Source organism: Tachyglossus aculeatus, chromosome 2, assembly GCF_015852505.1.
Source record: "Tachyglossus aculeatus isolate mTacAcu1 chromosome 2, mTacAcu1.pri, whole genome shotgun sequence".
Lineage (NCBI taxonomy): Eukaryota > Metazoa > Chordata > Mammalia > Monotremata > Tachyglossidae > Tachyglossus > Tachyglossus aculeatus.
The window spans coordinates 94,455,584-94,475,486 of NC_052067.1; the positions used below are offsets into that span (position 1 = coordinate 94,455,584).

General features: G+C 40.5%; 1 protein-coding gene across 1 annotated transcript in view; it reads left to right on the forward strand.

Annotated features, from left to right (window-relative positions):
* The window catches only part of TRDN (triadin), a 187,480-nt gene extending 167,938 nt beyond the window's left edge, over window positions 1-19,542 (forward strand). Inside the window, 5 exon segments of the mRNA XM_038770238.1 lie at window positions 8,159-8,203; window positions 11,836-11,895; window positions 14,852-15,031; window positions 19,407-19,502; window positions 19,505-19,542. Coding sequence (XP_038626166.1) covers window positions 8,159-8,203; window positions 11,836-11,895; window positions 14,852-15,031; window positions 19,407-19,502; window positions 19,505-19,542 — 419 coding nt within the window.
* The last annotated feature ends 361 nt before the right edge of the window (window positions 19,543-19,903 follow it).

The following is a 19,903-nucleotide window of genomic DNA, read 5'->3' on the forward strand; positions in this document are numbered from 1 at the left end:
ATCAGGGGGAGGACAGAGTTTAGGTGGGATAATAAAGAATTTAATTTGGCACATGTTAAGTTTGAGGTGTCGGCGGGACAACCAAGTAGAGATATCCTGAAAGCAGGAGGAAATGCAAGATGGCAGAGAAGAAGAGAGATCAGGGCTGGAGATGTAGATTTGGGAATCATCTGAATAGATGGTAGTTGCAGCCATGGGAGTGAGTGAGTTCTCCAAGGGAGTGGATATAGATTAGAGAATAGAGGGAGCTCATAACTGAGCCTTGGGGGACTCCCACAGTTAGAGGTGGAAGGCAGTAGAGGAGCCCACGAAAGAGGATGGAAAGGCACGGCCAGGGTTACAGGAGGGAAACCAGGAGAGGATAATGTTTGTGAATATGTGGTTAGAGTATGTTTCCAGGAGACAAGCATGGTCCACAGTGTTGAAGATGGATGACAGGTCGAGTGTGATTGGGATGAAGTAGAAGCTGTTGGATTAGGCAAGAAGGAGATCATTGGTGACCTAAAAGAGGGCACTTCTGGTAGAGTGAAGTTGCTGGAAGTAGAGATTTGGAGGAAAGCTGAGACAGCTCATGTAGATACCTTGCTCTAGGAGTTTTGAGAGGAGTGGTAAGAGGGAGATAGGATTATAACTGGAGAGAGCCATGGGATCAAGGGAGGGTTATTTGAAATCATGTTTGAAATCAATGGGGAAGAAGCCACCAGGAAGTGAACAGTTGAAGATGGCAGCCAGGAAGGAGGGAAGAAGAGAGAGGGCAAATGCTTTTGATGAGGTGAGGAGGGATGGGTTTGAAATCACAGATGGACAGGATAGATTTTGAGAGGAGGAGAGAAGTCTCCTCTTTAGATACTGATGGAAAAGATGGGAGAGTCGGAGAAGGGGTAGGGGGAGGAAAGGACTGTAGAGGAGCACAGGAGGTTTTAGCGAGACAACGTCTAATGGCTTCAATATTCTCAGTGAAGTACATGACCAGATCATTTGGGGTGAGATATGGGGGAGGCAGGGGGAAGGGGTTTTGAGGAGGGGGTTAAATATCTGAAGCCATGAGTGAGGGCTATTGGCATGGACGTCAATAAGGATGTGAGCCCATCTTCTAGACTGTGGGCCCGCTGTTGGGTAGGGACCGTCTCTATATCTTGCCAACTTGTACTTCCCAAGTGCTTAGTACAGTGCTCTGCACACAGTAAGCGCTCAATAAATATGATTGAATGAGTGAATGTAGAAGTAGTGTTGCCAGGTGGATGAGAGGGCAGAGTTAAACTTATTGATATTAATTTCTGTCTCAGCCTCTAGACTATAAGCTCTTTGTGGGCAGGGAATGTGTCTGCTAACACTGTTATATTGTACTCTCCTAAGCACTTGTTACTGTGGTCTGTACATTGTAAGTACTCAGTAAATATGATTGATTGATTGATTGATTGAGTAAAGCAGGAAAGGAGGAATTGTGACGGACACGGTCAACCTGATATCTGGATATCCATCAGCAGCACTATGCAGCTCGTGCACAGGAACAAAGAAAATGGACTTTGGATATGATCCAAAGTGGTGGGCTAATGGTATGAGATTGGCGAAGGGATGGGGAGAGAATGAGTTGAGTTCAGTAGACAGGGTGGTGTTGTGGACATGAATTTGTAGGTCAAGGAAAGGTAGTTTGGTACGGAGACTAAATGGGGTTTAATGACTTTAGAACATTGGTGTGAGTCAAAAGGTTGGAGGTCTCTGTGGGGAAACAGGACAGATCTGTAGCTTGTGCACAAGAAGAGGAAGCATACTAAGAAGGTGATGCAGAGTTGCCAGTTGGTTGTATGATTCAGAGGAATAAGGGAGCACCTCAAACTTAACATGTGCCAAATTAAACTCCTTATCATCCCACCTAAACTCTGTCCTCCCCCTGATTTTCCCATCAGTGTCTCACAAGCCTCTAACCTTGGCATTATCCCAAATTCCTCTTTGGCATTCAACTCATATATTCAATCTGTCACCAAATCCTGTTAGTTCTACCTTTGCAGCCCTTCCTTCTCCACTTAAACTACTAACACGCTGATCTAATCACTTATCATCACGTAGCTGATGAAATGAATCACAGTGGAGTGCAGTGGATTGGGTGTAGATTTATGTATCAGTAGAAGGTAGGTTGAGTAAGGAGACCAAATAGGGCAAGATGGCTTTGGAAAATTTGAGGGGGTCAAAAGATAGGGGGTCTCTATTGAGGCTAGAATGTAAACTCATCTCTAGATTGTAAGCTCACTGTGGTTAGGGAATGTGTCTATCAACTCTGTTGTATTGGACTCTCCCATGCACTAAGTTCATTGCTCTGCATGCAGTAAGTACTCAATAACTACCTGTGATTGATTGATTGAAATAGACTTATACGTAGGTGTTGCCAGGGGGAGAGAAAGAAGATCAGAAACTTGTGATTGGAGAATGGAATTTCAGAGTTGGTGAAGTCGGAGTTTGGACAATGACTAGAGATGTATGTTATGTATTTTAAATGGTATAAAATCTGCAATAGTTGTTCATCTAATTTATTACAAGTCATGTTAAGATCTGGCACATGTGGTAATCAGTTCAATCCAGGACCCAAACAGCCCTATCTGCTAGTGATTTTTTTCGAACCCAAACTGAAATTTATGAACCCCCCCCCACCCCACCAAACAATACTGTTAAGGTTGAACTCACAAAGAATGTTTCCACATCAAATCCAATGTTTGTGTTCTAGGTGGAGGGAAAGAAATTTGGGTAGCCAATCAATCAATCAATCAGTGGAGTCTACTGAATGCTCACTGTGTACTGAATAATTTTTTTATGGTATTTATTAAGCACTTACTATGTGTCAGACACTGTAGTAAATGCTGGGATAGATACAAGATAATCAGGTTGTACACAGTCCATCTAATAATAATAATAATGTTGGTATTTTTTAAGTGCTTACTATGTGCCAAGCACTGTTCTAAGCGCTGGGATAGATACAAGGTAATCAGATTGCCCCACGTGGGGCTCAATCTTCATTTTACAGATGAGGTAACTGAGGCACAGAGAAATTAAGTGACTAGCCTAAGGTCACATAGCTGACAAGTGGCAAAACAGGATTAGAACCCATGACCTCTGACTCTCAAGCCCATGCCTCTTTCCACTAAGCCATGCTGCTTCTCTTATCTCCCACTTGGGGCTCACAGTCTCAATCCCCATTTTTCAGATGAGGTAACTGAGTCACAGAGAAGTTAAGTGACTTGCCCAAGATCACACAGCAGACAAGCCGGCAGAACTGCAATTAGAACCCAGGTCCTTCCTATTCCCAGGCTTGGGCTGTTTTCACTAGGCCATGCTGCTTCTCACTGAACTAGGAGCACTGTATGTAGCAAATGGAGGAAGTTCAACACAATAGAGTTGGTAGAAAAGATCTAATGGGGGACATTGAAATATAGTAAATGTAGGAGAAACAACAGAGTATAATGATATATATACAAGTTCTGTGGGGCTAGGTGGAGTGGCACCTAAGTATTTAGTGGGTAAGGAATCAAGTGTATTGGTGACTCATCAGGGAGAAAAATAGAGTGGGGAGATGTGAGGTTAATCAAGGAAGGCTGTTGGAAGAGATATAATTTTAGTAGGGCTTTGAAGATGAGGAGAATGGCAGTCTGTCAGATATCAAGGGGGAGGGAGTTCCAGGAAGGAGGGAGAGTCTGAGCAATGGTAAGAGAGAGAACAGATAAAGGCACCGTGAGTAGGTTTTTAGTTTTTTAATGGTATTTGTTCAGTGCTTACTATATTCCAGGAACTGTATCAATTGGTGGGATAGATACAAGCTCGTTAAGTTGGACACCATCCAAGTTCCACACGGGGATCATGGTCTCAATTCCCATTTTACGGATGAGGGATTGTCTCTGTTGCTGAATTGTACTTTCCAAGGGCTTAGTACAGTGCTCTGCACACAGTAAGCGCTCAATAAATACGATCGAATGAATGAATGAGGTAGCTGAGGCGCAGAGAAGCCAAGTGACTTGTCCAGGGTCACACAGCAGACAGGTGACGGAGCCAGAATTAGAACCCACATCCTTCTGACTCTCAGGCCTGCGAGCTATCCATTAGGCCACACACTTCACAAACCTGCTTCACAGTTGAGGAGAGATTCAGCGTGGATGTTCAGAAAGCAGTGGGAAGGGTCAACTTTCCATCCCTCCATAGCCACAACTGCAACTTCATTTGTGGGAAACTTCCACTCGGAAGCGCTCCTTCCAGGAGAGCATTGTTTCCTCTGGATGAAGAACAACTTAGCTGTCAGAACAACTATCGCTCCGCCATCAGCTAAGAGCGGCTGCCGGGATGAGACAGACGGGGTCCATTCCACCGTTAGCACGTCAGCAAACTCCAGGAAAGGACACCCAGCCTGACTGGCAGGCCGCCAGAGCTAATGACGTTGGGAAAAAGTCTCACGCAGCTTGCAGGGAGCAGGAGTTGGAGGGAGGGGGACCGTCTGGGGGGAGGTAAAAAGTGACGTTCTCACAGTCTGAGCTGACTATTCTGGCGAAGGAAAGGTCAGGTTCTGGACAGGCAAGCGTGCTGGCCAAATGCTAAGCCCACTCCAGCTGGTGAGATCCCTTTGTTTCTAATTATCGAGATTGCTGAGGGGATTTTTGTCTCTTGCAAATAAGGATGACAAACAAATTAAGCTCTAGCAGGTGTAGAGAGCTTATTTTTTTCTTGCTATAAATGTACTTGCTTAGTTACAACTTGTAGAACTGGGTTAGGAACAGCTCTCCCCCCCGCACTCGTATTAAGGCTTTCTGGAGTTGGGGCTGTCTCTGGCGGAACCACAGAAGGATACAGCTGTTCTTGCTTGTCACGGCGGGTTTAATTTTAGAACAATTCTGAGCACGTTAATGTTTCTCACGATTGTCTCAAAGAGGAGAACTGTGATCATTCTGGGTGGTCAGTCTCTCCAAGCATAGGAGGAGAAACAGGAGAAGCATTGCACCTAGGGGAAAGAGCTCAGGCCAGGGAATCAGAAAACCTGGGTTATAATCCTGGCTCTGCCATTTCTTTGCTGTGTGACCTTGGGCAAGTCATTTCTCTTCCTCTGTGCCTCAATTACCTCCACATAAAATGGAGGTTAAGGCTGTGAGTCCCATGTGGGACATGGACTGCGTCCAACCTGATTAGCTTGTATCTACCCCAGTGCTTACTGCAGTGCCTGGCACATAGTAAGTGCTTAACAAAAACCATTAAGAAGAAGAAGAATGAAGAAGAAGAATGAAGTCTCCTTACAAGGTTTCATTGAGGCAGGTCTCTACGAAGAACAGCACATAATTTGCTAATCACAACTCAGTTTGGGAAGGAATGGGTTTATTCTGGGGAAATGCTTCTTATCCCTCTTTTTCATGGTATTTTTATTTTTGTGGAATTTGTTAAGTGCTTACTATGTGCCAGGCAATTTCCCCTCTGCAATTAATCAGTCGATCAATTAGTCAATGAGCACTTGTGTTGAGCACTGTAGGCTGGGAACAGGCTGGGAACACTTCCAACTGGGCCTTTCCCATCTGAGAATCTCTTTCTCCTCCATCCACAGCCTCCTGACAACAGCTCACAGTGCATCAGGAGCTGGAGTAGGAGAGCCCCCTGGCCTGGAATGCCCTCCCTCCGCACATCTGCCAAGCTAGCTCTCTTCCTCCCTTCAAAGCCCTACTGAGAGCTCACCTCCTCCAGGAGGCCTTCCCAGACTGAGCCCCCTCCTTTCTCTCCCCCTCCTCCCCCTCCCCATCACCCCCGCCTTACCTCCTTCCCCTCCACACAGCACCTGTACATATATATATATATATATATATATATATATATATATATGTTTGTACATATTTATTACTCTATTCATTTTACTTGTACATATTTATTCTATTTATTTTATTTTGTTAATATGCTTTGTTTTGTCTTTCTCCCCCTTCTCGACTGTGAGCCCACTGTTGGATAGGGACCATCCCTATATGTTGCTAGCTTGTACTTCCAAAATGCTTAGTACAGTGCTTTGCACACAGTAAGCGCTCAATAAATATGATTGAATGAATGAATGAATGAGAGAGAGAAGGAGTTGTTGAAGAAGCATTTGTTGAGCTCCTACTTGGGCAGAGCACTGTACTAGGTTCTTGGGACACACAAAAAGGCATAGATTGAGGCTAGCTCCTGTATACAAGGAGCTCATCATATAGGAGAAGTGGGGATAATAAATACGAATAGGTACTAGTTAAAAACTGAAACTAACTCTTCTCCCTTCCCTCTCCCAAATCCAATCCAAACAGCCAAGTAGAATACTAATAATAAAAGTAATAATGATGGCATTTTTTAAGCACTTACTATGTGCCAAGTGCTGTTTAAAGCTCTGGGGTAGACACAGGGTAATCAGGTTGTCCTACGTGGGGCTCACAGTCTTCATCCCCATTTTACAGATGAGATAACTGAGGCACAGAGAAGTTAAGTGACTTGCCCAAAGTCACACAGCTGAAAAGTGGTGGAGCTGGGAATAGTATCCACAACCTCTGACTCTCAAGTCCGTGCTCTTTCCACTAAGCCATGCTGCTGCTTTAATAATAATGATGATGGTATTTGTTAAGCTCTTACTATGTGCCAACCACTGTTCTAAGTGCTGGGGGGATACAAGGTCATCAGGTTGTCCCATGTGGGGCTCACAGTCTTCATCCCCACTTTACATATAAGGTAACTGAGGCACAGAGAAGTGAAGTGACTTGCCCAGGGTCACAGAACAGACAATTGGCAGAGCCGGGATTAGAACCCATGACCCCTGACTCTCAAGCCCGTGTTCTCTCCACTGAGCCACAGTGCTTCTCTATGTGAGGGAGGGGTGAGAGGAGGAGCTAGTGCTATTAAACTGATCCAAGAACTTATGATATTCTGCCTTCGCTACTTCGACGGCCTCCTTGCCGAACTCCCCGCCTCCTGCTTCTCTCCATTCCAGTCCTTATTTCTGCTGCCAGTATCATTTTTTTAACCAACTGTTCGGTTAGCACGTCCCCACTCCTCAAAAACCTCCAATGGCTGCCCATCCACCTCTGCATTAAACAGAAACTCTTTACCATCAGCTCGTCCCCTCCTGCCTTACCTCGCTGATTTCCTAATATCACCCAGCCCACAAGCTTCACTCCCCCAACACCAAAATACTCACTGTATCTCCATCTCATCTGTCTTGCTGCAGACCCGTTACCCGCAACCTCCCTCTGCCCTGAAACTCCCTCCCTCTTCATAATAAAAATAATAATAATTGTGGTAATTGTTAAGTGCTTACTATTTGCCAGGCACTGTACTGAGCGCTAGGGAATACAAGCAAATCCGGTTGGACACAGTCCCTGCCCCACATCGGGCACACAGTCTTAATCCCCATTTTAACGATGGGGTACCTAGGCACAGGCAAGTGAAGGGATTTGCCCAAGATCATACAGCAGACAAGTGGTGGAGGCAGGATTAGAACCCATGACCTTCTGACTCCCACCAGCCCTCTCCCCACATTCAAGACTTTCTTAAAATCACATTTTTTCCAAGAGGCTTTCCCTGATAAAACCCTGATTTCCCTTACTCCCTCTTCCTTCTGCAACATCTACACACTTAGATCTGTATCCTTTCAGCATCTGATATTCACCCCACATCAGCCCCACACAGCATTTATGAACAAAGCCATAATTTATTGTAATATTCATTCAGTCAGTCGTATTTTTTGAGTGCATACTGTGTGCAGAGCACTCTACTAAGTGCTTGGAAGGTACAATTCAGCAATAAAGAGAGACAATCCCTGCCCATCTTTCTTCTGCTCTAGACTGTAAGCTCCTGGTGGGCAGGAAACATATCTAGCAATTCTGCTGTATTGCACTCTCCCAAGCACGTAGTAATGTGCAGAGCACTGTAAGTGTTCAATAAATACCACTGATTGATTTATTGATTCCATATTGTGAAGGGGTCAGCAAGAGCACAGATCACCTTGAATTTCAGGAATTATGTAAACAGGAAAGAACTTTCCAAACTCACCCCTGGATCCACATAAGCAAGAGTGTTCTCAAGTTATGCTTTATTGGTAACTTTGCTGAACTAGGGCCCTTTATCCTGTGTTATCCTCCTTGTTCTTTGTCCCTTTAAATTAAGCATAGTACTTCTTCTATTCTAGTAACACCAAAAGGAAAACTTGAAAAAGAAAAACCAGTAAAGAAAGGTAGGAGCTTTTTTGTTATTATAATAACACTCTGGTTATTTCCCTTTGGACAGTCTTTGCTCTGCTTAAATATTTTTCCCTGCTGCTTTCTGATAGAAGGTTTTCAGGTCCCTTGTCTAGATCCTGTAGACCCCTGGCCCAGGACCTTCAAAAATACACATTTGCGGCAGAGTCGCTTTATTTTTGAACAGTTCTCCTCTGAGGGTTCACCTCGAACCAATTCTCCAAGCCTTTGAGGATCATATTAGAAACTCTTGTATCTTCTTCCCTTTGATATATGTTTGCCCAGGGTGGGCTAAATCTAAACTGTTTGCACTTTTATTAAATGTTTGCTCTAGTGAGGCATTTTGGAGATTCATCCTGCCGGTTTCAAGATGCCCATTTTCTGTCCTTTCTACAAACAAAGGGGCATATTTACCTCAGGTTCAGGTTAGATCAGAAAGCACCACAAGAATTTTTCATGAGATTCCAATTCTATCTTGCCTGCTTTTGGAATAGAGTATATGGGATGGACAATCCTTTTTTTTTTAAAGTCCTGTTAGTTTTATTTTACTTCTTTAAGGCAGCATATTTGAAACACATATGATTAATCGTACCTGGTATTCACAGATTTCAAAATCTTCGAAGTTCATTTTTCAAGATGGAAAATTCCAGACAGAAAACATTCAAGTGATATGCCCAGGATTCTATGGAAATAAAATACAGTTATTTGGATTCCAAATCCTCTCGTAATCCTCTGAGTCAAATCCCTTTTTGGACAACATTTGACTTTTCTTATGACAATGGTTTTCTGAGTCTAAGCATAAGAATTTGAGCCAAGTGTCCCCACACCCATAGGCTTGGAGGAGTGGGCTAGGATGAAGGAGAGGAGGCAGAAGGGAAGTGCAAAGTCTTCTCACGAGTGAGGGAATCAAAGAGAACTTAAGTATTTTCTCCCATTCTGAGCCTGGTAGGGTACAGTACCTGACCTTGAGGGGAGAAGAGTGTTGTTAATCCTCATTTGGGTTTCATTTCTTTTGCCTGAATTAATTTCCTGTAGCTTGAGCAGACTTAGATTTTGAAATCTCTGCTCTCCAGAACATTCAGAATTAAGACCTAGATTTCCTTAAATGTTATTTATTAGCCACAATAAGAAAATATGAGGAACCAAAGTGAAACTGTCTCCTAATTACAGCTTCTTTCCTTTCTTCTTGCAGCTTCTTTCCATTAGATGCCTTCTTCTGGATTTGAGCCTCTCATTGTCTTTCCCAGAATAGCCTTGTATAATTTCCTAGGGTCTCATCAAACAGTTCAAAAGAACATTCAGTGTAGTTTGGCTTCTCTACTATATACTCCAGTGTATTTATCTCCCTCTCCTTTTTTATTTAATTTTCACAGCTGTCCCTTGTCAACCTCCCATCAAACTGCTTAGTTGAAATGGAAAATGATTTATGTAGAGTTTCAACCAATGCAGGTGCACAGAAATGTAGGCGAGGTTATATGATAGTAATGATGACATTTATTATGTGTTTACTATGTGCAAAGCACTGTTTGAAGCACTGGGGAGGTTACAAGGTGATCAGGTTGTCCCACGGGAGGCTCACAGTCTTAATCCCCATTTAACAGATGAGGTAACTGAGGCACAGAGAAGTTAAGTGACTTGCCCAAAGTCACACAGTTGAAAATTGGTGGAGCTGGGATTCAAACCCATGACCTCTGACTCCAAAGCCCATGCTCTTTCCACTGAGCCACGCTGCTCCTTCTTTTAGCATTTAGATTACACTGTAGACTCATCGTAATCCATCAAACCTTATAGTCTACTGCAGTCTCAAACTTTGAATATTCCTGATGTTTTTATTTGAGAGGTAGAAAGCCATTTGTCAGTCATTTGGATTGCAATTTAAGTGATCAGGCTGGCAGCGATATTTTCTATTTGAAATTGGAATAGAAGGCAATCGACAACAATACACAAATTACGTTAGTGTCATTTTCCTATTAGAGCTCCCAATGGGCCAGGGAGAAAGAAATTCAGCTTCAATAATCAAAATTAATGTGGCATCATGCATCTTCTATTTGTGATGTTCTCTCTAAAGGGGCATGCATTTCAAACCTACTGCCAAATTTGCATGCCATTCTTACTACCTCATGAATAATGCCAAACTTGCTTTATATCCCACTTTCCACATCTGTGAAACAGGAATGAGAATAACCACCCACCACGCATTTGCGATCTGAGGATTATCCACAAAGAATAAAGTGCAGGGTAACCATTTAATAATTCATGAAAAATTATAGTGGTCTTTGTGTTTTCATGAGTGTATTATGGCTCCATAATTATATACCCATGTGCTAACATGGTTCCCTATTGGTTCTAATGACTCACGTTCACTTCTCCTTTGAATATAAAATGGCAACGTCCGCATGTCTGCACTTTTACAATAGCTCACCTTTGCACACTGTACATCATCTGCTGACTTTTATAATGTTCTGGGCCAAAATGGCATCTCCATGTCCAATAAGGGAATCATGGCGTCAGAAAACAGAAGGGCCATATAGCTGTATTGACCCCAGTGCCCTTTTATCGGGGCTGGTGGTACGTGAACCTCATCTGTAGGACACCGAAGTAAAAACATCTACAAAATAAAACCTTTTCTGAGTGAGGGACCAAAGCAAAGTCAGATTCATGTTGTTTTCTCAGAATCACCTCTTCTTCCTCATTTCCTCTTCAGGTCCTTCCTTGTGTAGAACTGAGTCTTCTTTCCCTTACTGCAGATTTAGAAAATTGCAGAAGCCTGCCAGTGGCAGAAGGGTTTCCTTCTTGGGAGGACTGTCCCTTTATTTAACTGATGTCATATAGCCTACTTGTTGTAATCTTCTTTTCCAGAGAATGCAGGATGTGAAGTGGAATGAAAATACAATATTCTAGTAGTAGGTCTTTATGGACTGCTTGGCATTATTCACATTGCTTTTCACTTGGGTCTGGAGTGGAGCCCAGTTGAAAATCATATATTGCCCATTTAAAGAAGTCCAGAGTGCTTAATATACATTTGATTCTAATTTTCCTATTATGTCACAAAGACACCAAGTGTGGTCTCGGGGTCATTCAGTCATATTTATTGAGCACTTACTGTGTGCAAAGCACTGTACTAAGCATTTGGGAGAGTAAAATATAACAATAAATGGACATATCCTCTGCCCAAAATGAGCTTACAGTCTAGAGGGTGAGACAGACATTCATTTAAATGAATGAATAAATAAATAACCAATATGTATGTAAGTGCTGTGGGGCTGGGAGGAGGAATGAAGAAAGGGAGCAAGTCAGGGTGATATAAAGGAAATGGAAGAGGAGAGAAGGATGACTTAGTCAGGGAAGGCCTCTTAGTGTTATGACGGGAAGAGATCTTCTATAGGAGCCACAAGATCAGGAATTAATATAAAATTTTAAGTATTCAGAGCTTCATATAGGAGACCTTTCTGGCTTCTTGTCCAGTGGGAGATTCCAGTTCATTTTTTTTTCTTTCTTCTTACCCAAAACCTATTTAGTTGACGACTGAGAAACAAAGCCAGAGAGGGTTGAGGACGCATTGCTATTTTACAGTTCAACAGAGGTGATTCCTAATCTTGAACTCAATATCATTTCTTTCCCTTCCTAGCAGCTCCCAAAGACAAACATGAGAAGGAAGAAAAACGAGATGTGAAAACACTCACCAAAGGTATTACTTTGTGTTCTTTGCTTTCCACATTTCAGGGAAATAAGTAGCTGAATGTATACTGGTGGCAAATTTATCCTTAAAGATCTTTCTTAAGTGGTTTGAATTTCCATTGTAAAACTCAAGGTGGTTGTAGCCAATGCCTAAAGAAATGAGCATTCAGAAATTTATAGGGCTGGTAGATATAATGTTTACTAATGTAGACAAGGAGATGGAGAGTCCCTGGGAATCAATGAGTTTGTAGATTAATCTGAGATTGTAGCCTTTACTCTACTGCTTCGATCAATCGATTAACCAGTAGTATTTGTTCTATGTTGACCACTCTATTAAGCTCCTGGGGGAATTCAGTGGAGTTAAGAGGTGCTACCTCTAACTTCAGGGAGCTTCCATTCTATTGGGGGAGACCGTCACTAAAATAAATTAAAGGTAGGAGGGAATAACAGCAAAGCAAAATCAGCAAAAATCAAAGATATGTACATAAGGGCCTTGAGGGTCAGGAGGAATGGAGTGTACATAAGTGCCTAGGTAACGTAGAAGTACAAGAGTGGAAAACGCTTACTGGCAAATTTCCACTCCCTGTTTTAACAGAAAATGGTTCGACAGTGGGGTGGCCATACATCCAATTTGTCTGAAACAGTCATGTAACTTTATGTATGTCATTGAAGTTACGGCCTGGTTCTAGCATTTCCTGGCCAAACATCTTACATTTATGCAAATCCTTTGTGGGGATGCAGGTCGAATTAACTCTGGCCTTGCACACCAATGCTTAATAATCAGATTTCTTCCCAAAGGGTTCTGGGGAATGTGGTATTAAATCAAGATGACCATTATAAACTACAGAACTCTATCTCTTATTAGAGATTTCAGGCTACAAACTTCTCTCCTTGAATAACACTACAGAGTCCTTTTAAAAAATGAGTTGCATCATTTAAAAATCACACTTGATAGGCAACCATATATGACTTATGAATTTCTGATATATAATGCATTACAATATAATTTAATGTATATATAGGCTATCTTGTTATCTCCATTATTCTAACCAATATTAAGTTAGCTTTTGCTGAAAGAGAAAAATTGCAGAAATCTCCCTACATGATGCTGTTCTTTTAGAACTGTGGTGATAACACAATTGAATTTTAAGGGCAGTGTTTCTTATTAAATTTAATGACATAGATAATGTTCTGGGTTTGTAACCTGCATTTATGGTGGCTTAAAAACTTAACCTTATTTTTTTTCCTCTTCCCTCCACATTTGCAGTACATTTGCAAGTCAGTATGACTGACTTGCATAGAGAGATTAAAAGTTCATTTCAACAGCTCTATAGTATCTGGCAACAAATAATGTGAGATCTTAAGTGTGTTAGTGCAAGGTGCCTTTTTGCTTCAAAGAATGTGCAGGATAGCACTTTGAAAATACAATATTGTATATTTTTTGTTTGCTTTTTTATGGTATTTGCTAAGTGTTTACTATATGTCAAGCACTGTTCTAAGTGCTGGGGCAGATACAAGTTTATCAGGTTGGACCCTCTTCCACATAAGGCTCAGAGTCAAATTGAGAGAAGTTTTCTCTCCGTGTTCAGGAAGTTCTCTTATAATACAGCGGTTGTGATGTTGAAGATCATTGTGTTGGGGAAAGAGATACAATAGTTATTATTGAATGGATTAGGGAGTAGATAGATTACTCAAGATATCATCATGATGGAATTTTTTTATGAATTCCTATATTATTGTTAGGACTACCACTACCAGAATGTTTACACTTTTGCTACTCAGTGGTATTAGATGGTAGTAAATTCTATAAAGTGGAAACAAAACAATGAAATTAGCATTATAGTCACAGTATAGTAAGACTCAGTCAGAGAATAGAAATCATAGAATCGTGACCAACACCACATGTATACACATAACTATTTGTTCCTACACTCATACTTAGGCAAACTTGTTTTGGTTTTTTTAATGGTATTTTTAAAGTGCTTATTATATGCCAGGCACTGTACTAATTGCTGGGATAGATACAAGTTAATCAGGTTGGATGCAGTCCAAGCCCCACATTGGGCTCAAATTCTTAAACTCCATTTTACAGATCAGGTAACTGAGGCAGAGAGAAGTTAAGTGACTTGCCCAAGGTCACACAGCAGACATGTGACAGAGATGGGATTAGAAGCCAGGTCCTTCCAACTCCCAGACCTTTTCTCTACCCACTCGGCCACACTGCTTCTGTGTTGTGTTAGAACAGAAGCAGCATGGCCTAGTAGAAAGAGTGTGGCCCTGTCAGTCGAAGGACCTGGGTTCAAATCCCAGCTCTACCACTTGCCTCCTTGGTGACCTTGGACAAGTCACTTAACTTCTGTGTAACTCACTTTCCCCAACTGTAAAATGGAGATTCAATACCTTGTTCTCCTCCTACTTAGACTGTGAGCCCCATATGAGACAGGGATTTCATCCACCCTGATAAACTTGTATCTATCTCAGCACTTGGAACAGTGCTTGACACATAAACTTGACAAATACCAAATAGTAAACACTTGACAAATACCATTACCAGTTTTTTTAAAAGCAGAACGAATGTGAAGAACATTCTCTGATTTTTCCATTTGAATATATCCAAATAATTTAATGAAATCACATGTGTTACTAGAGCTGATTATGCACCCAAAACCTAATTCATCATCTTTTAGTAGTGGTATGCATTTACACTGCTATTTGATCATGCAATTCTATTGTGTTTTTTATCACTATTTTAAAAATACATTTATATGGTTTGGAGTAATGTTTTACATCTTATTAGTGCACGAACGTACTTTAAATTATTTCCTAGAACAGCCTATTCTTTGTTTATTGCTTTTACACTTAACACTCCATTTTTTGAAACCATTTAAGAGCATTAATTGAGTGTGTCAGTTTTAAAATTCTCTAAGTCAGTTGGTTCCATTAATGAAGCCCCTTATCATCTGCAGAAGACAAGAAATCGAAGAGTTTGAAAGCCGAAGAAAGGTCTAAAAGGGAAGTGAAGGTTGGAAAAATGGAGAAAGTAAAGCAGGCTGAAGCCAAGGCCAAAGAAGCAGAGAAAACACCAGCCAAATCTAAAGGGAAGGATGACAAGCTGGCCACAGCTCTAGACAAGGCCGAAAAGAAAGGTAAAGATGGGCAAGAGAAAGCTAAAGAAGATTTGAAAAGAATAGCGGGAAAGAAGCGGAGACTGTGAAATTTAAGGATGGGCGAGACCAAAAATCAAAAAAAGAAAACAGAAAGATCAGTACAAGTACACCTCTACTCCCTCCAAAAAGTCAATAGATGGAACCCACTTTAGCCAGGAGCTTAAACATTGCAACACAGTGATTGGGAGGTGATTTTGAGGCTAAAGATTCATTTGGAATATGTTCCCAAGAGAAAGTCGGAAGCTGAAGTTGTGGTAGAAATTTGATGGGAGTTTTGGGAATTCTTACTCTAATCAATCAATCAATCAATCAATCGTATTTATTGAGTGCTTACTGTGTGCAGAGCGCTGTACTAAGCACTTGGGAAGTACAAGCTGGCAACATACAGAGACGGTCCCTACCCAACAGTGGGCTCACAGTCTAGAAGGGGGAGACAGAGAACAAAACCAAACATACTGACAAAATAAAATAGAATAGATAGGTACAAGTAAAATAAATAAATAAATAAATAGAGTAATAAATATGTACAAGTATGCAAGTATGTCCTTACCCCGCAGTTTTCTCTAAATGGTCTAATTAAAATGAAAGGGAGCCATGCTGAATTTTGGCTACCTAAATTAGGGTACCTCAGCGTAATCCATTGTACTGAGCAGTATTTTCTATTTTTTTCCAATATCTGCCACTGTGATTTCTTGAAAAGCATAGCAACTGCCCATTCATTATTTTTGTTTAACAAGGAGCCCCATCGATGTGCAAAGTCATATTTAGAAAATACATTAACTTCATAAATTAGTAACACTACTATCAGGAGACAGAGGAATCTAGTAATCACCAAACCATGAGTGATCTTGGACAGACTTGATTTATTGGCCTAAATCTTCCCATGTATAAAATGGGCAATAACTCGGTCTCCACCACTCCATCTGACACATTCATAATGAAGATAAATAGGTGAAGTTTTGAGCCTCCTGGAAGAACCACCCATCCTAAATGGACACCATTAATTTTGCCTATTCCCCATCCCTTCTTTCACTAGCCTCCACCAATTTTCTCTCAGATCCTTCACTCCTGCTTCCTTCATTCTATTCCTTTTATTTCTCTCCCCATCCACACACACTGCTCTCCATGTGGCCATTCATTCATTCATTCATTCATTCGTTCAAATAATATTGATTATACACTTACTGTGTACAGATCACTGTATTAAATACTGGTGAACAGAACCATGGAGGATAAATTATCTATGCTGCCTGGCCCAAAGAACAGCTCACAATTGAAAAATATTGAGGCAGAGGAGATAGGCAACTGACAAACAATAATAACAACAGTTTTATTAATAACGATTATAAATGTAAATGATTACCTTCCTAATTTATAATAATAATAATGATAGTATTTGTTAAGTGCTTACTATGTGCCAAGCACTGTTCTAAGTGCTGGGGGAGATACAAGGTAATCAGGTTGTCCCACGTGAGGCTCACAGTCTTAATCCCCATTTTACAGATGAGGTAACTGAGGCACAGAGAAGTGAAGTGACTTGCCCAAAGTCACACAGCTGACAAGTGGCAGAGCCAGGGTTAGAATCCATGACCGCTGAGTCCCAAGCCCTGGTTCTTTCCACTGAGCCACGCTGCTTCTCTGTCTTTTCTTTTGAATTTTACATCACACTTTTTAGATGGACGATTATTTTTGAATGGTTTTAGTTCAATTCAAAGGAAAAAACCAGTGGATAAATTACAGGTGCCATTAACTTGACAACTCAGAGAATAAATAATTCAAAATCAGCAAAACACTTTATCTGGAATATTTAGGTGGGTAAACTTGTGAAGCAGAACAGATTGAGGAGATTAGCAGGTTCAAAAAAGTTACCCATTAAAATGTTTTTCTGAATTTATATTAGATCAGATTTGAAATTTTTTAACTCTGATGCACTTAGAAGAGACCAAAATAGCCAATTTCATTTTTGTCGGCTCCTTGAGGCCCAGCTGATCCTGACTATAACCTGCTTTATCTGTTTCAAACACTCTTTTCTCACTCATATCTTGGGCTGCCCCTCGATCCCTCAAAAAAAAAGCAGCTGGGTATTTTCATGTTTGAGGCATCTAGGAACTTCCAATTTTCAAATTAATTTGAAATGAAAAATAAAAAAGTTAATTGAAAACAAAACTTAGAAAACAATTCCAACATTACTGCCATTAATGATATTAAATGCTCGTGGGTATTTTTTTTTTCTGGACAAGAGTAGGAAAAACAATTCCGAGTGGAAGATTGATTAATATCCATTACACAGAGGAAAATAAATAATTTCTTTCCTGGCTGACTGAAATTTTCAGATATTAGCATTTCCCTGATTAGTTTTCTTGAAGGTGTTTTTGAATTTGGGTTTCCAAATAGCCTTTTTGAAGGGACAAAATAGATCAGGAAGATGATCTGAAAACAATTATGTAGCAAGGAAACTTCCAGGCCCTCAACTTCCAGATGAAAAATTTAAGTTAGAGCTCTGCAGGGATTTCAGTGGAAGGTTTATTTGTGTCAGCCAAATTGCACCAGTAATGATAAACGAAGATCCCCTAGGGTGAGGATATAGAAAATTCCCTGGAAAAATTATCTACTGTGGATAGTCCAATTGGAAAATGTATTCCAAAATAGTGTTTGATTGGTTTGGTTGCAGGGAACGTGAATTGGTGTGCTTAAAAGAACCTAATTTACATATACTCTAGATTCCCAATCTAAATTCTGGTTTTAATTCTGATAAAAAAAATGTTTCCAATAATAATGATAGTATTTTGTTTAGCACTTACTATGTGCCAAGCACTGTTCTAAGTCCTGGGGTAGATGAAAACCAAACAAGTTGGTGAAACTCCATGTTCCTCATAGGGTGTGCATTTTACAGATGAGGTAACTGAGGCACCAAGAAGTTAAGTGACTTGCCCAGGGTCACACAGCAGACATGTGGTGGAGCGGGACTGGAACCCAGGCCCTTTTGACTCCTAAACCCCTGCTATATCCACTAGGCCAGGTTGCTTCTCTGTGAATTTAATGAATCTTTGGCTCCAAATGCCACCCGGACTCTAACGAGGTAGAACAGGTACATCTTTCATATTTCATTCCCATCTGGCTAACGCTGTTAGAATGCTCCTAGATGTTCCAAATTCTTAAGGTTAGTCTCAATTTGTAATATATAGTTTGTAGAAATGTACGTAAGTACCACCATACTGAGTGTGGGGCAAATACCAAATGCCCAAAAGTCACAGATCCAAGTTCGTACTTGGGACAGAAGGAAGAGAGGCAATCCTTAGCTCCATAAAGTTCAGATTCCCTAGTATGTATTTCCAAGGGACTAAAATTCATATTTCCAACTCTCTTCCAAGTTATTCCTTATTATTATATTCAATTGTCACCATTGATATTTTAAAGACATGAGGAAAGTGAATATGATTACATTCCATAGAATTCCCAAATGACCGCTTTTTTTGAAGTATGACATTTTCCAGGTTCAAATGGAATGACACACAAAAACTCTTGGCTTTGTCAGTGAAGATTTAAACATGAGATGGAAAGGAAGTGTCGTGAAATACTTAAAATGTGGCCCGAGCTTCCTCCTGAGCTTGGCATATCCTTTGCTTCAAGAAAATAAGAGTCTGCCAAGAGTCAAGTTCATCCATTACACAATCTGTATTGGGTCTCATCCATGTGCTACCTTATGCCAGCTCCATTGTGAAAATAAACTATTTTAAAGAAGGGAGTATTTTTGATGTATGTATGAATCAGTTTATACAAAATATTTTAAAGTCATGACAGTCTCATATAATGGATTTGAATGGATCCTGAGAGTTATTTTTGGATTGGTAGGTGAAGTTGCATGGACTTCAGCATTTTATGAGCATCCCTAATAGTATGTAGGCACAGTAATTTTTGATTTCATATATTTAAAATGAAGCTCATGGTTTTGCAAGTTTAGACTGTTATTCAATGTATCAATTCAATAAATGTATCAGTTTTAAAAAAGCAATTTGGAATGCTGGACCAATAAGATACCAAATGTACTTTCAAAATGAAATCCCCAAGCTCCTGAAAGAGCTCTCTATTTTTAAAAGTGAATGATAAACAAGGCATCCATCGCTTTATGTTCTTGACAAGTAGTTGGGTAGAAGGAGAATGATACCTGTGAGTTTGCTTAATATCTCTTTGCAACTGGGTTTGAGTAGCAACGTGAATTATTTTATGACTGGAAAAAGTTGAATTCATAACAACAGCAAGTGTTTTTTTGTAATGCTGCTCTTCCTCCCTCCAGAGAAGAAGTCAAGTAGTGGATACATTTCTTTCATTGCTCTTTTTCTTTCTGCTCTGTTAGATCAGTTTGCATTCTGTCGCTATATGATTGACATGTTTGCACAAGGGGATTTAAAACCAGGTACTCCAACACCAGTCTTGTATTTTTCTGTTCTAATAGCCTTTGTGTTGAGCCTTCTTTCTGTTTTATTCACTAAAGTGTGTTTGGGTGAAAATGAAAACTGAAGTGATGCTTTGCATAATTGGGGTTTGAAAACAAAATGAAAAACCAATAATGGCTGATTTATGAAGATTTTAATCATTTTTTCCACGACTGCATGGATTGCAATTATAGTGGCACTAATGAAAAGTTATAAGAGTGTGAAAATCTTTACTAATCTCTTGGTGTGAAGCAAGGAGTTGTCCCAGTGAGACTAGGGATGAAGATACCTAAGACTTAGAGTCAAAGTCAACTGATCTTTTTTTTAAAAAAAAAAACAATTTGTTGTTAATTGATTAATTTCTTGTTGTAATGCTTTCTGTTTTCCAACGTTCATACTAACGAGTTCACCGAGGACA